We start from the raw sequence: 16,004 nt of genomic DNA on the forward strand, positions 1-16,004 counted from the left end.
GGTGTCACAGGAGCAGCAGGATAGGCATCCAGAGCGCAGCGGCTTGATGCTCAGCGCCTTAGGGATATTCTAAGCTGCCAGAAACTCTGAGCTTACAGATACCCCTAAGCTGGAGCTTGGTTGCTCATATTTGGTGGGTAGCAAAGTATCATCGATAAGAGATTCTGGTAGTCATTCTCCCTCTTTACACTATGTCCTAGCTCGAGATTTTTTCCAAGTTCCTTTCTCTTTGATGCATACAGATCGCTGGTTCTGGGCTCTCAATCTCTTCCACACTTGGGTCACCCTAGCTTAGGCACCTGGGCTCGCCTTGACCCATCTTTGCCTTCCGCCATTCCTATGCATGTGGCGGGTGCAACTTCTTCAGCGCTTGTCTCAGGAGTATGTCTGCCCTTGACTTAGATAGCCAGGACTTCAAGAAATCCAGTGACACCAGAAAAGAGGCTCCCAGGACACAAGAACCTCTACGCTCATGCGTTGGAGACGCAAATCAGATTTCTAACTTCAGCTAATCTCAAGGAAAATATAGCGCGCGTCACAGTGGCCTCTTCCGACTAGCCACGCGCGGTGAAATTTCCAGCACTCGAAGTGGATTTGCACCACAGCCTCTCAGCTCCCCGAGCAGGAGCCGAGCGCTCCCGGCGGCTTCTCCAATTTCTCGCATAAGTGCGAAGGAAATAGCCCCTTTTGCTCCGCGATTGCAAGGTCAGGGGCTCTGGGAGCTGCGCCTGGCAGGGGAGGACTCCGCGGGCCGGGGGCTCCCCAGCGGCGCCCGGGCGGCGGCTTTTCTCCTAGGGGTTAACAGCAGCTCCAGCGGCCCGGCGGGCGCGGACGCTTCCTCTTCGCCGGCCCGGGAACATGGATACTGCGCCCGCAGGATGTTCGCCGGCTGGGCCAGGCAGTCAGGAAACATGAGAAGGCCTCCGTATTCCTGTTCCCGGGCCGCGCGCGCCCGTCTGGGTAAATAAAGCCGAGTCGACGGTGGTGGCGGCGGCGAGCGCGCTGAAGACCGCGCGGCGAACATGCGGCGGGGATGGGAATGCGCCTAGCCTCGAGGTGGGAGAGCCAGCCGCCCTGCCGCCGGCCGCGGGACCGGTTGCTACAGGTACAGACCTTGCGCCGCTGTGTTCTCTCCTGGTACCGCGAAACGTGAGGCTTGCTCTGACTCTGCAGCTTCCCCTTTCTTCTGCCCTGGAGAGCCTAGGCTCTCCCAGCCCTCCCCCCACTTTTCTCCGAAGTCTGGTTGGGATGCGCCCAGGTGGTGGTCAAGGGTGGCCTGAGGGTCTGCTAAGAGCCTGAAAACCCACTTGGCCCCTCATCCTTTTCTTTAAAATTATTGGCTGGCCTTGGGCGGGGCAGATCACTTCCCAGCACAATTTGGGGTGAATTGAATAAGTGTGGAACGCAAGAGCCAAGTAAAGGCGGTGGGAACCCCTCGGGGAATCCTGGGGAGAGTTAAGAACCGTTGATCACGCGCCCCCGGACCCACTGCAATGGGACCAAACTCTGGGACCTTTGCCACCTCCTACCACTGTGCCTGCTGTCCGCAGACCCACACCGCGCGGGGAGTCCGTGGTTGCAATTTTTGCGTGTTAAGTGTCGGAAAAGGTAAACCTCGCCATGGTCTCTAGGAGAAAGCACACCCTTGCATATAGGAGGACAGGGCTGGGATGGGGACAGATGGAGCGTCTGGGGTGGGATGTCTTGTATAAAATAAAGCAGAATGAACGCAAATCACTAAGCGCAGTGGTTTAAAAAGAAAGTGACTGTAGAAGAGGAACTTTGCGCACGAAAATTTGCTTTGACACTTACTGCTGAGGCTGTGTGCACATCCCAAGCACGTACCTGTTTGCACGGGAGGACTCAGTCCTAGGGGACACGCGACAGCCAGCAGAGGTCTGACTTTAGCTTCCTGACGAATAGTGATGGTGGCTGTCGTTTAATCGCTGTGGCTATGGCCCTAAATGTCGCGCGTGGCCGCTGCTGCAGTGGCCGGAGGGCGGGGCGGGGGGCGTTGGCGAGTGTAGGATCTCCGTGAGGTAGTGAATGTGTGTTTGTGAGTGTGTGTGGGTGGGGGTTGCAGCCAGTAGCGCGCGCGGCGGATTGAGGGGGCGTTGGCAGCGAAGTGGAGACAGCTCTGAGGAAAAGGGAGCTGCCCAGAAGCTTAAGGCGGAGAGAAGGGGTGGGCGAGGGCGTCCGCGCACCTCGGGGTGATAATTGGGGTGTCTTCTGGCTGCACAAGCTGGATCTGGAGGTCCGCGCGTGGCGGGCGGCAACTCTGGAGGTAAACTGCAGGCTTTCGCTGACCTAGGAAGCCTCAGGCTGAGGGATGCGCTATCCACGCCGCCTCCTGTTTACGCTTCTGATACCTTTTCAGCCTCTGAAATGGGCTCCGGATCTCTGATCTCCCACCTGCACAACGCTGGCTACAGTAACCCGGGGACTCGGACCCAGGTGTCTTGAACCTATCAGAACCCTAAGCGTCCTCCAACGGGATGATAGGAAGACTGAGGGGGTGGGGAGAATGTTTGTCCCTGATGCCACTTAGCTTTCTAATTCTGGAGGCCGTTCCTTACTTTCCCCTACCCTTACCCCAACCCAGGGACCACAACCGAAAGACTCAGGGGTTTCAACCAAACCATTCAGGATCTAGAACACATGAAAAACTCTGAAATCCCGATATGGCCTGTGACTCATTAACTAAGTCTTGCAAATGCAGTTGTTCACATCACCCTAACTCTTGCCTTTCTTCCAACCCCTCCGGACGACCCCAGTGTCTTTAATCTGATATTGTGATTAAATAACACGCGGTGCCCTTAGCCTATCATGGTCCGCTATTCTGAGTGTACTTCTCCCAAAGATCTATAGTCTTGTTTGGGAATTACTTTCCTGTGCCTCCGTGGGTAAATTATTCATGTTTGAAGTTCCTAGAGGCGGAGGTGGGTGCTTCATCGCCCGAGCAAGGAGAAGGGTGGGGACCTGTCCCGTGATTGTGTGATGGTGATGGTGTTTGTGGGGTGGAAGGGGAGGATAGCCAGGTAGGAAGAGGCGGGCGTTCCCTGGTCCAGAAGCTGCGGTGCAGCTCCGCCCCTCAACTCCGCAGCCTGTCTCCCCTGCCAAATTCAGGGCCCAGGACCTGCAGGAATCTGAGTACTGTCAGCGAGTAACGTGATGCACCTTTATCTCCTAGAACCCGAGCCCTGTTGCGGAGCTCCTGGCGGCCCGGCTCCAAGGCGCTGCGGCCGCGCCACGCGTCCCTACCAACCCGCACCATGAACACTATCGTCTTCAACAAGCTCAGCGGCGCGGTGCTTTTTGAGGATCGAGGCGCTCCAGAGCGGGAGCGGGGCGGTCGGCCCTATGGCGGTGTCCTGGACAGTCCACACGCCCGTCCCGAGGTGGGCATTCCCGACGGCCCGCCCCTCAAGGACAACCTCGGCCTGAGACACCGAAGGACCGGGTATGCCTACGCTCCCGGGGGCACTATCGGCCTGCAACCGGGAGGGGTGGTGTTGGGGAGGGGGGAGAACCACACAGGAGTCTAGTGGAAACTGACCCGCAGGTCGAGGTCCCAGAGTTCTCCCAAGAGGGCAGATGGGCTCCTTCTAGGCCCGTGCGTCCTTATTTTGAGGGGTAAGCCTCTCAAAGCATGAGGGATCAGTTCGTTAGAACGGTTCCAAAGAGGGGTGTCGGAAACTGAGTTGGAACTGTCCCCAGTCTTCTGCTACCTGGACCTTAGGGTAGTTTCTGCCCTGCCGGGTGCCGCGAACACAGAAGGGCCTGAGCGGGATGCAGAGGAATAGAGCAGGGTTAAGTAGTCGGGGATTCCCAGTTCAGCATTAGAGGCTTCCTGTCACTGGCGGCCCTGGCGGAGACCCCGCGGCTCGCCTGGCCTTGTGCTAGGTGTTGGGAAGGTCGACTTCCGCAGGGCGTCCCAGGAGCGCTCGCAGCTCGGCGGGGCCCGCAGCGAACCCGGAGGGGAAGGCCCGGGGCCTGCCGCCGGCTTTCGGTTTAGCGGGGTGAGTGGGGTGCTGGGAAGCTTGCGGGTGGGCCATCTGCTACCGCTGCCAGGGCTTGGAGGGCAGTCTCCACCCGGCCAGGTCCCGGCGATTCCTGGAGGGGCCCCGCTGGGGAGGGGCGGACGTCCTGGCCACCTCCACCTGAACGATTGCATCAGCTGCTTGTTCTGCGGCGTTGCTGGTTAGTAAAATAGAGATTAAGTTTCGTCAAAATGTTACTACCAGTGGTTCGGATGGAATTGCATTTCAAAGTGTTTAAAGAGGCAGAAGCCCAGAAGGCAGGGCAGAGGCGCAGGCGCACGAGCTCCATGAAGCGACCCAGCGCGCTGGCGGCTGCGGGGCGACACCTCCCGGAGCCTGCGGGGAGCGCAGCGCCAGAAGTCCGGCTTCAGGCTCTTGGCTGTTCTGCCTCCTCCACTTCGAATTTGCTTTACCTGGGGTCTTTTTACTTTACCTGATGAGTCAGAACTTTTCATACTTTTCGCCCTCCATTAGTCGGGAAAAGATCCTCAGAGCGATTTTTAGATTCCGCATCCATCTTCCACAAACCTTTCCTTTGGAAAGTTCCCCCTTCCCCCAAAGGATCAGAAGAAGAATATGAGAGCTCCGAGAGCTGGAGCGGCCATCATTCTTTGTTTTATTCCTGCCCTCCAGTGGGTGACCTTTTCCTTGACCACAAGTGACTGAAACCCGGGGTGCCAGACAGAAGGGAGTTCCCTGAAAGGACGTTGGAAAGCGAGCGGCTGACCCAACTCTGCTGATGGTGCCAGGGCCGCTCAAGGGCGTGGTGCTAGCGGGCAAAGGACGAGTTACAATCAGTTCAGTTTTCCAGACCTGCAATCTTAATAACAGTTTTCTTTAAATCACTTAACCTGATCCCCTGAACATCTGAGTTGCTGGGTTCGCGATATCCCGCCTTTCAAGTAAAACAGAGTCCTGTCCTGCACTGCCATATGACCCTCTGCGACAAGCAGGCTATTTCAAAGAAAGACGCTGAGGAGCTGATACTCCACCCAGAAATCGTGTGACTTTCTTCCCTTGCTTTGCCCCAACCTCGGGGTAACGCAGAGCCCGGGCGTACAACCGAGCTGAGGTGCTCTGCTGTACCAGGCTGCAGCTCCTCCACCATTGACCACCAGATGCGGGCTACGGCCCCAGAAATGCGTCCTGGAGTAGAGGGTTCTAACTCACAGCCCCCAAATGGCTCCGCTCACCGCGGCCTCTTTTCCCTGTGTCCCAGGGCTCGGCAGAATGGCGGGAAGGTGAGACACAAGCGACAGGCCCTGCAAGACATGGCGAGGCCTCTCAAGCAGTGGCTTTACAAGCACCGTGACAATCCGTACCCCACCAAGACCGAGAAGATTCTCCTGGCTCTCGGCTCACAAATGACGCTAGTGCAGGTAATCGCGACTTATCAAAGCCCCGGATCCGATCCGTTTCACTGCGAGCGGCTGAGGAGCCTGTACACTTAGTTTTTGTACGGTTCTGCAGGTGGCGCCTCTCCCTGGGGTCGACTGGAGCCCAGCGGAGGGAAGGGCGGGTCAAGAAACCTTGGCTTTGCGTCTGAGGATGTTGAGGAGTAGGCACAGGTGCAGAATTTGACTGTAGGGAAAATTTCAGAGTTTCTTCTCATCTATCATTTCAATGCAAATGATCGGTTCAGGAGGGATTGAAGGATGAACTGTTAGAGGAATGGAAGGTCAACTGTGGAGGTATGAGAAGGAAGTTGGAAATCTGGACTTTAGAGCCACGTTATGATGGATTCAGATGGTGCCATCCACAAGTAATTTTAAAACCTTAGTGTGCATCAAAATCGCCTGCAGGCTTGTTTATTGCCACACCCCGCAATTCTAGATTCAGTAGATCCGGGGTGGGCCGATGATAATTTGCATTTCTGACAAGTTCTCAGGTGTTGCAGAAGCTGACAGTCCTGAACGCAACTAGTCCTGGACCCAGCTTTGAGAACCAGAGAGCATGGTGCAGCATATTGGAGCCGCATATTAAAGCTCGAATACAGAATAAACTTCAAAATTACCAATGACAGAGGGTAGGAGGAAAGATGGAAGGAAAAAGGAAAGACAGGAAGTGGTTTAGGGTATTTTTTTTTTTTATATATGGGAAGTATCATCATAGTATTAGATGGAATCCTCAGTATTTTGCTGCTGGTGCTTTTCCGTTGGGCTTAAGGAGAGGACGATTTCAGATTTCAGATGGTTGGGTTACTTTGTCAAGTGTAGAGAAATGGTGCAAGCTTGTTTCTTCTCCAGTGAACAAACACGACTTCACATTTGACTAGCTTTTCTGAACATAATCTTATTTGCTATTCACAAAACAGGATGATATAAAGCAGTTAATATTATGAACATTTTATGGGTGGCATAACCAAGGCCTAAGGAAGTTAAGTGTAAGGGGTGGAGGTAGACCTGGAAATAAAACAATAATATAATTCCAGATCAAATGCTTTTACCATCACACCAGTTTTCTTTAATAAACGTGGTGGCATGAACTTTTATACATGCAAACAGAACAGATAGATTTAAAAAGAGAAGTAAGAGCTTGATGGACGAGGAAATTGTATATATTACAGTACTCCGTGGCGGAAATTGTGAAAATTTGGACATTCCATTAAATTTACAGTAAGGGGAACCCCCAAATTTTAAAAAATGATAAAATTAAAAATGTTTCCCAGACACTTTTTGCCATTTAGGAATTACTGGAAAGTTTGACAAGCATGAAAGTTGGCCTCTAGTCAGGCTGATCAAAATTCTAATATGTATTTTTCTGTTTATTTTCAGAATACAGTTGTAGAGAGAAACATCTGTTTTTCTTCCTATTAACAGGAAATTTTATTATTAGTTATTTGCTGTGGCACTGGAGGGAAAAATTAACTTAGTGTTCTTGGCTTGCTATCTGTTTAACATAAAACTATGGAAGTGATTTACAAGGGTAATTTCTAAGTAAATTATTACAATCAGAAAAACTTGCTTATGAAAATAAAAGCATATGCTCCAATTTCAGTTTGAACAGGTATGCTACTTATTTTGAACATACACTAATTGATAGAGTTGTTTGAATATTTTACAATGGTGTCAATAAAATATTGTTTTGGTTGATTATATGGTTCCTTTTTAATGCTTTTCTTGTCATTCTTTCATAGAGAAAGTAAAAATATTTGACATTTTAGAACTTCCTTGTTATAAAAAAAGAATACTTGTCATTAGGAGAGATATTTAATTTTTTTATGTAGTTTTGTTGAGCTGCATTATGAGTAGTTATAATTTTACTCTTTTGTGTGTGTGTGTGTGTGTGATGCTCTGGATTGAACCCAGGGCCTTGTGCATGCAAAGCAAGCACTCTACCAACTGAGCTATATCCCCAGCCCAGTTATAATTTTAATACGTACTCAAATTATTTGATAGTTTGAATACAAATAGCAATTCTTCTTGCAGTTTGAATTTGGTAAGGCTATTACATTTTTCTAACTTATATGAGATTTTCATTCAACACTCTTTCCTTTCTCTTACTCTAGTTCTTAGAAAATAAAGATGAACAAAAATATGCAGTTTTTAAGTGGGGCAAAGATAATTTATAACAAGTGATACCTGTATAATGATTTTCAAATGTTACCATAAGTAAAGTTTAAACTTTCAAGTGATAAATGGAAAATGTTGAAATATATAGAAATAGAGAGGGACCTTAATACATAAGCTGGTTTGGGTCTAGTTATTTTCAATTAGGAACAATTGTATGTCTGTGTAAAAAATATATGCACAACAAACACACATAACTATTTCTATATATGAAGATGTGTATAAAAATACAAAGCAAATTCTGATTCTACGGAAAACTGCATAAATTATGTAAATGCTTTACACTGTATCTGGAAAAATATATAAAACTGTGATCTGAGTAAAGCTTTTGATTCTGGCAAATTAGTCTATGTAATGAGTCAGATTCTCCCAGTGAATAAGTTTCTCCTGTGAAGTCAGGCTTCTTGAGAAGAGTATCATGTCTTATTCATGGGGTTCACAGCCATATCACTCCAGCATAGTGCTTTCCATACAGTAAACTATCTGTACATGTTTGTAGGGTAAATAGCTTCCTTTTGGGAAATAAATCTATAAGGATCATGTAGCCTTCCAACATACCTTTCTGACAGCTTAAGAATGTCTTGAACTCTAAAAAGATGTTCTAGATTTAAAACCCATCCCATTATAGAGAGTACACAGAGGGAAACTTATTATACTTAATGCTGTATGATGGTTCTGCAGAATAAGCACAAGTATAAACTTTTATTTTCAAAATATCTGAAAATATGTCATCCTTCTATGTCTTCAGACAAATTCAGAGTGTTTCCCGTATTTCTGGCCAACTCTTATTTCTTGTTTATTACAGTGCCTATGTCCTATTTCTCATAGATTGTATTAACAAGCTGTCAGCATCACTGTTTTATTCCTTAACTACAAAAAATACCTTATATTCTGGGAATTTCTTTTATGCTTAACATTTTCCTTTTGATTGTGTCAGACTTTTCAGACAAAGTAATTTTCCTTTATTTTGCTACTTTTAAATTGACAAGGAAGGGTGTGAAACTTGGTCAACTACTCCCTTGAAGCCTAGAAATAAAAAGATGACTTCAAAAGATAAAAGATTTTTTAGTACTTCTGATAAATAGAAGCTCCAAAGGCATTAATCAGCACCTACATTTTTTTCATCCCTGAAAAATGGAACAGAAAGAAATGTTCATGCACCTTTCATTTATTTTATTTATTTGTATCCACTTGAGTTAATAGCTTATTCTACTTTGCTATAACTATGCTTAACTCTCATTTGCATTATTATTCTGGCATCTTCTTAATGAGATATAAATCTTTTATAAAATTAACGGGGAGATTTTTTTATGTGTGTATGTGCACATGCTTTGACTTGAACTGTACAAAATATTCCATCATGCTTGGTTCATTGTTCAAACATAAAAACATACTATGGACTTTCAAAATATAAACAGCTTTATTTTGGGATAATAAAAAATCATAGGTGATTGGTTTGTACTATTTCAGTATATGGAATTTACCAAGGAATAATAATTGCATGTTGATACTTCCTCCTCTTATAATCCAAGTCTCAAATTCCTGTGATGTGTCCACATACAATTTGTTTCAAACTTTCATGTTGCAAGATTTTCCTCCCTCTGTTGACATAACTCTGTTTTTGCTTGGAGTTGAGTGCTTTCTTCTGAAATATGTATGGTCTTAATAATACAAAGCTTACAGTAATTGTTAAATATTCAACAAAATCTCACATTGTCCCTTGCACATTTTTCCAAGTGTCAGTCCTCACAGTATGGAAATGAAGTACTCCATATTTCAGTTGAGTAACTCAGAAGAAGGTTGTTAGTTCAGTGTGTTCAGAGATGGACAGATGCCAGTTTATCCCTTTGGGTTCACTATAATGATTGCTCTGTCAATATGATGAATGTAAACACCTCTGTTAGAGTATGATGAAAATTGCTTAGTTTTCTCTTCCAATTTCTAGATGTTTGACTTTTTAAGGTTTCACTAAAAAATATGAGGTTTTTAAAGCACTGAGTTTAAAATGCTGTCCTAGAACCTCCCTGAGGCTAACGGCCTGTTTCATATAAAATACAACTTAAAGAGAATTGAATAACAACCTGAGGGGATCGATAATATGTAAAAGAGAAAATGTGAACTGGTATTTTTACTTTCAGTGAAATATGGAATTTGCACTAATGAATCAGAAAGAAATTGCAAAAGATATGCAAATTCATTAACCTATGATTTGCCTTCTATTTGCAGGGACTTACTGCAAGTAGATATTAAACACCTCAGACTATATCCATCTGTACTGTAAATTTCTGTTAATAAAATACTGGCAAAGTAAATATATTAGCAGATTGGGTACCAGTCAGACTTATGATATCAGTTTAGAAACAGCTTATATTAGGTAGCAGCAAATCTTTCTGGAATATTTCCTAATTTATAACTATTATAACATGATAAAAATTGTGAGTATGTAAAACATTAAAAAGGATATAACCCCTATATGTGAAAAACTAGTTAATCCTCCATGACATTTAAAGTGCTTCATTTTTTTACATTAGAAGTATAGTTCACTAATTGTTTTAAATTTATAAGGCAATTGCATTTGTCTTATATGAAGAGTGTTACAAGAATAGGATTTTACCCTATATTGTATGGGTACAGTATAAATTTAGAGTAGTTAATATTTAACTAGTTCAGTCTGAATTATATGCTGTTTAGTAAAGAAAGTAATAAGAACTTTTTCTATTTGGATTCTATTACATATGAGTAATACAGGCATAGGAGAAGTTTCAAGCTGTTCTTGGAAGGACATAATTACACACATCTGATTACTAGAGAGAGAGTAGTGGTAAGAGCAGAAGGTAGATTTGTACCAACTATAAAGGGAATTAACTCCGGCCTACAAGAGCTTGAGTTGTATTCACAGGTCGTAGTATTTTAGAGTTGGAAAGAATATTATGAACAATCTAATCCATTTTATAGATGAAGGATTTGAAGTTCAGAAAAGTCGAATGACTTCACTAAATTCACACAGCATATTTCTGGCAAATTCAGAACAGGAAACCTGATCTCTTGTCATTAGACCACAGTTATAGGATAATAGGACATTAACGAGGATTTGAAGAAGTTAAGTGATTAAGTCAAAATGATGCATCAAAGTTTGAAGTTCATGATGGTTGTTAAGATCCACTTAGAAGAACAGAACAGAAGGTAGGGAAGTTTGAAAGATGATTATTCTGAAATTCCTATTTAGTAGTCATACGGACTTGGACAAAAGTTTTGGCAGTGAATTGAAGAATAGGGGAAGTTTGTAATGAAGAAAGGGACCAGGTGCTTCGTGCTTCCATAGTGAATAACCACCTGTGTATCACAGTTAATCATGTCACATTCATCACTGTTAGTCCTTCCTGGGGTGCAGGGGACAAAGCTTATCCAGTCCTGGCACTTAACACCATGGCTAATGTACAAAAGCTACTCAATGTATATAGTAGTTGAATGAGTAGTCCCAGTGAGAATTTAAAGTCAGATGGAATCATAGTAATAATAGCTCAGCTCGACAAGAAGTTGACGAAGACTTAGACTTCTGCAGTGCCATGGTGAGATATTACAACCTTGCTCATAAATGTGAAAGGATTTTATCATTGCTTAAGGCAAAAAGAGGCAATATTGAACATACTGAAATTATATGGGAAAACGATCATGTGTTAGCCATGGAGACAGGGAGAAAAAAAATGTAATTCTGCTTTTTGTTTTTTAAGCAGAATTCACCACAGTTTTATTCAATAATTAGGGTTTGGGCAATGTGCGAAAAAATGTGTATTTCTAGTATAACTCTAAAAAAAGAAAAGAAAAGGAAAAGGAAACTTCAGTGCCACACAAACCATTATAGTAACATGGAGTCATGTTCTGGAACAAATTAATAGAAAAGTTGAGTTCTCTTCCCATGTTTCATTCTTTTAAAAACAAATATTATCCTTTCCATTTTTAGAAATTTGTATACTGATGATATCCTGGATATTTTAGAAGAAACCTCAAGTGTGTGTCATTTTAGCCTCTGGAAATCCAATGGTACCTTAAAAAAAGAACGGAAGTAATTTTTCTTTGTTTTGGAGTGTCTATTTCTTTGCCTTCACCCATGTGCTTAAGAAACAGTTGACATTCAGCTTAAAATGGGTGTTCTTTGGCTTTTTTCCTCCCCCTGCTTCTCTGCTCCGTGTCCTGTGGTTTTGCCACCCCTGCTCTTTCAAGAGTCCTACCTCCTTAGACACTGTTGGTTTCCTAAGCCGGGCCCTTGACCCTCTTCATTTTGCCCACTCACAGCTTCAGTGATCACCTCTGTGCCTCTGCCTCTCAAATATGATCTTTTCTCCTTGAAGTCTCAGATACTAGTTTTATTTTCTTGCTGGACATCTTGTTTGTATGCTTTTCTAGCACTTCAAACTAGACATTCCCCAAGCCTAAGACATCATCCCATCCTCACGATGGTGCTGTGCTTTCTTGGTTACCCAGGTTTGAGGACTCAAGGTCATCTTTTAACTCTTCCCTCTATCTCATCCCTCTCATTTCTGAAAGTGGCCTTATATTTGTTCCCTTGACCTCTTTCTTGGGAAGATACTTTCCTTTCCATTCCACCCACCATAGTCCAGCTTTCCTTCAAGGATTGGCTTAAATCTTCATGAAGTCTTGAGTCACCTGTGAAATAATTCCTCATTTCTTTGCATTCCTGTAACTTTTTTTTTTTTTTTTAGTTGGGGGGGTGCTCTTCACTATGTTGCCAGGATAGAACTCCTGGTCTCCAATGATCCTGCCTCAGGCTCCCACGTAGCTGGGATTTTAGGTACACACCACTATACCTGGCTTCATTTTGTTTTAATACCTTATCTGCTATTTATCATATTCTTTCTTATGACAGTGATTTGTATATTCTCCTGCCTCTCTTGCTAGACTTTACTCTTTATTAAGATGCTTTGCTGGCAAGGCCTCTGTTTTGCTTAGACCCAAAGGTCTCATTCTCTACAATATGTGCTCAGCATGTTTGTTGAACGGATGAATGGATATCAGTGTCTACTCTTCTTGTGTCTGATGATCCTAGATGTGGAGAGAGGCTTAAATTCTTTATAAGAAAATAATTGCATAATGGGTAATGTTTGTATGTTTCATTAATGGAAAAAAAATACTGTTTTAGGTATCGAATTGGTTTGCTAATGCAAGACGTCGGCTTAAGAATACTGTGCGGCAGCCAGATTTAAGCTGGGCCTTAAGAATAAAGTTATACAACAAGTATGTACAAGGAAATGCTGAACGGCTCAGTGTAAGCAGTGACGACTCCTGTTCTGAAGGTTGGTTAATAAATTTCCTTTGCTTTCTTTTGCTTGCCTCTATAATAAGTTCACCTATATTGCTATTTTTAAGAATGACCACACAAAATATGTTGGTGCCATAGCAGTTCTTTTCTATTGCATGAGGTAACTTCATTTTTACAATACTGTAAATGACTAACAGAATTATGGCCTTTTCCTCTTGTTTATAGATTTATCATGTGTGTGTCTGAATAACCTTTTCTCTGAAATTCATTAAAATTAAAATACTATAGGGAGAGATTGCATAGATGCCTGTTTTCTTTTGCCTAAAAATTAATCTTGTCTATTGAAGATCATTTTATACATTTTATATATTCTTCCTTTATGTATATTTTTAATGGTTAAATATGACAACCAAGTGCTTGCAGAAAGTGTGTGTAAGTAATATTTAGTGATATTTTGTCCCCCTAGATGGAGAAAATCCTCCAAGAAACCACATGAATGAAGGGGGCTATAACACTCCAGCTCATCATCCTGTGATTAAGAGTGAGAGCTCAGTAATAAAAACTGGAGTGAGGCCAGAGTCGCGGGCCAGTGAGGACTACGTGTCACCCCCCAAATATAAGAGCAGCTTGTTGAACCGTTACCTTAATGACTCTTTGAGACACGTTATGGCCACAAACACTGCCATGATGGGAAAAACAAGGCAAAGAAACCATTCAGGATCTTTTAGCTCCAATGAATTTGAGGAAGAATTGGTGTCTCCATCATCATCAGAAACAGAAGGCACCTTCGTTTATCGCACAGGTAAGCCTGTGTGTTCTGTGTGATTACCGTGATGCCTTGTGTAAATTAGAAATGAAACTGCAGCACAGGAATTTATCTTAACAAGTATGACAACATCAGGTTATTCATGTTTTGTCCAAATTTCAGGTATAAAAGCTTTTCTTTTGTTTTAAACTCTTGGTGGATGTGTTTGTTAGTAGATGATGGTCTTAGAGATATTGAGGTAGTTTCAATTTTTAAAATATGGACAAAAGTTTTCATTCTTAAGGATGATTTTAATCTTAATGATAACAATATTTAGAGAAGGTATTTATTGCCATTTATGAAAAACTTAAAATGGAGGAAAGTGCTAGATTACAGCCAGTCATGCAAATACTTTGTATTCCATCTTTTCCCTTCCCTGTTTTGATTGCTAATAGTGATAGGAAATGAACACAAATTAGCACTAGTGCCATATTTTTGTGAAAGAAAAGTATAGGTCTGGCTTCAACTGCTTCAGAAGTTTTACTTTCATTCCTGGAAAGCACAAATAGGACTGATGAATAGCTTTGAAATTTGTACTTTCATTCCAGAAATAACAAATTCACTTCTACCTGTCCAAAACATTCAGATGAAATAGTAGGTTTGGTTAAAAAAAAAAAAAAAAAGTGATCATGACCCCAGTTCCCAGAGAGATTTGTTCTTAAGAAGTGTTTGAGCAGGTTGTTTTGGAACAAGGGCTGTGTGTGACCTACAGCCTGTATAGTTGGGGTCCTGAAAATGCCAACATGTAACCCGTAATGTTAGATCAGGAAACAACTTCAGAAAGCATCCAGTCCAGCCATGTTAAATCCCAGATAAGAAAAACCAGGTCAAGAATACACAGTAGTTGCTTTTCTCCTGCTGAACAGTGCAGCAGAGCCTACACAACCATAGGGGGACTGTCACTCCTACCAGACTGCCATTGTGATTACACCTGCTACCAGCTACTGAGTAGTTCCAGGATGCTAGGCCCATGACAGGTATCACACAACTCCTATTACATTTAATCCTCATGAAATCAAAGAGCTTGATGTGTGAACTATAGGGTTTTAGAAAAGTATCCACATTTAGTCTGTTTAATATACCCTTCAGATTATTTAGCCATAAATATCATGTTCAAGAGTCTACAAATGTGTCCAAGATATATTATCTATGAAGGCTGAGAGAAAAAGATCTAAATCAACTTCATTTTCTGTTTGTATCAACTACTCCAATAATACAAACAACTCCAAGCACTCAGAAATACAAAAACAATTTTGTCACTCATCATTGTATCTAGGAAGAGATTTAATAAAAAGAAAGGTAAAAGTCCATTTAGCCAATAATTAAAATGAAGACTCCTCATATTAGTATCTAACTAATGTGACCAGAGCAGACGATGGAGGTAATTCAGAGCTTGTGAATATTTATTTTCAGAGAAAGAAATAGAACTCAAGTCATTCCAATATAGATAACTGCAAAAAGGATTTTAAAAAATGGAAAGATAAAAATAGATCAACAAATTAAAAGTTGACTGTTTAAAAGCAGTCAAGCTTATTGTACAATAAGCAAGCAAAAATTGACACAAGTTAAAGCTGGAAATGACAAAGGAGATGTGGCAACCAATATATAGTAAACACATTTTTTGGGAGGGGGTTGCCAGGAATTGAACTCAAGGGTACTTGATCACTGGGCCGCATCCCCAGCCCTATTTTGTGTTTTATTTAGAGACAGGGTCTCACTGAGTTTCTCAGTGCCTCACAGTTGCTGAGGCTGGCTTTGAACTCAAGATCCTCCTGCCTCAGCCTTCTGAACCATTGGAATTTACAGGTGTGTGTTACCACACCTGGCAACAAAAAATATTTTTAAAAACCGTGATGAAGAATTATGTACAATTGTTTGACAATAATTGTGTATGTAAATGTGTATCTGAAATGAGTTGGTATTGACCACATGAATTAAATTCATAAATAAGAAAAGTTTTTAATGACCAAAACTTAGGAAAAATTCAGGTTTTCAGCAAATATAGTTCCCAAAATATGTCACATGATAGATCCATTGGTTTTTTTTTTTTTTTCCAGACTTTGAAAAAATAATTCCAATGTCTGATATATTTTTCTGGAACAAATAAAATTATGAGCAGTATCCCAGGTTTGTAAAAATGTAATGTTATCCTAATCCCAAACTAGATTAAGATAGCATGAAAGTCAAAATTTTTATTTTTGATACTGAATATGTAAAAACAGGAGAATATTTATAATGTAGTAGTAAGTCAAATGAAATTCAAAATTGTGGAAACACTGAATGCAATTATGATAATGCAAATGGTCATGGAC

At 42.7% G+C, this 16,004-nt stretch overlaps 1 protein-coding gene across 4 annotated transcripts in view; it reads left to right on the forward strand.

Moving 5' to 3' along the window:
* The first annotated feature begins 593 nt into the window (after window positions 1-593).
* MKX (mohawk homeobox) overlaps window positions 594-16,004 on the forward strand; it is a 63,879-nt gene continuing 48,468 nt past the window's right edge. For 2 of the 4 annotated variants that reach the window (XM_079107827.1, XM_079107828.1), the window contains exons 1-5: window positions 594-1,105; window positions 3,191-3,460; window positions 5,260-5,419; window positions 12,768-12,921; window positions 13,354-13,689. In XM_079107827.1, the coding sequence (XP_078963953.1) occupies window positions 3,273-3,460; window positions 5,260-5,419; window positions 12,768-12,921; window positions 13,354-13,689 (838 nt within the window). In that variant the 5' untranslated portion in view covers window positions 594-1,105; window positions 3,191-3,272. Of the gene's footprint in view, window positions 1,106-3,108; window positions 3,461-5,259; window positions 5,420-12,767; window positions 12,922-13,353; window positions 13,690-16,004 lie in introns of those variants that run through there. The other 2 variants (XM_079107825.1, XM_079107826.1) reach the window with 2 other exon arrangements.

The sequence above is a fragment of the Sciurus vulgaris genome, assembly GCF_902686455.1.
Source record: "Sciurus vulgaris genome assembly, chromosome: 12".
Classification (NCBI taxonomy): Eukaryota; Metazoa; Chordata; class Mammalia; order Rodentia; family Sciuridae; genus Sciurus; species Sciurus vulgaris.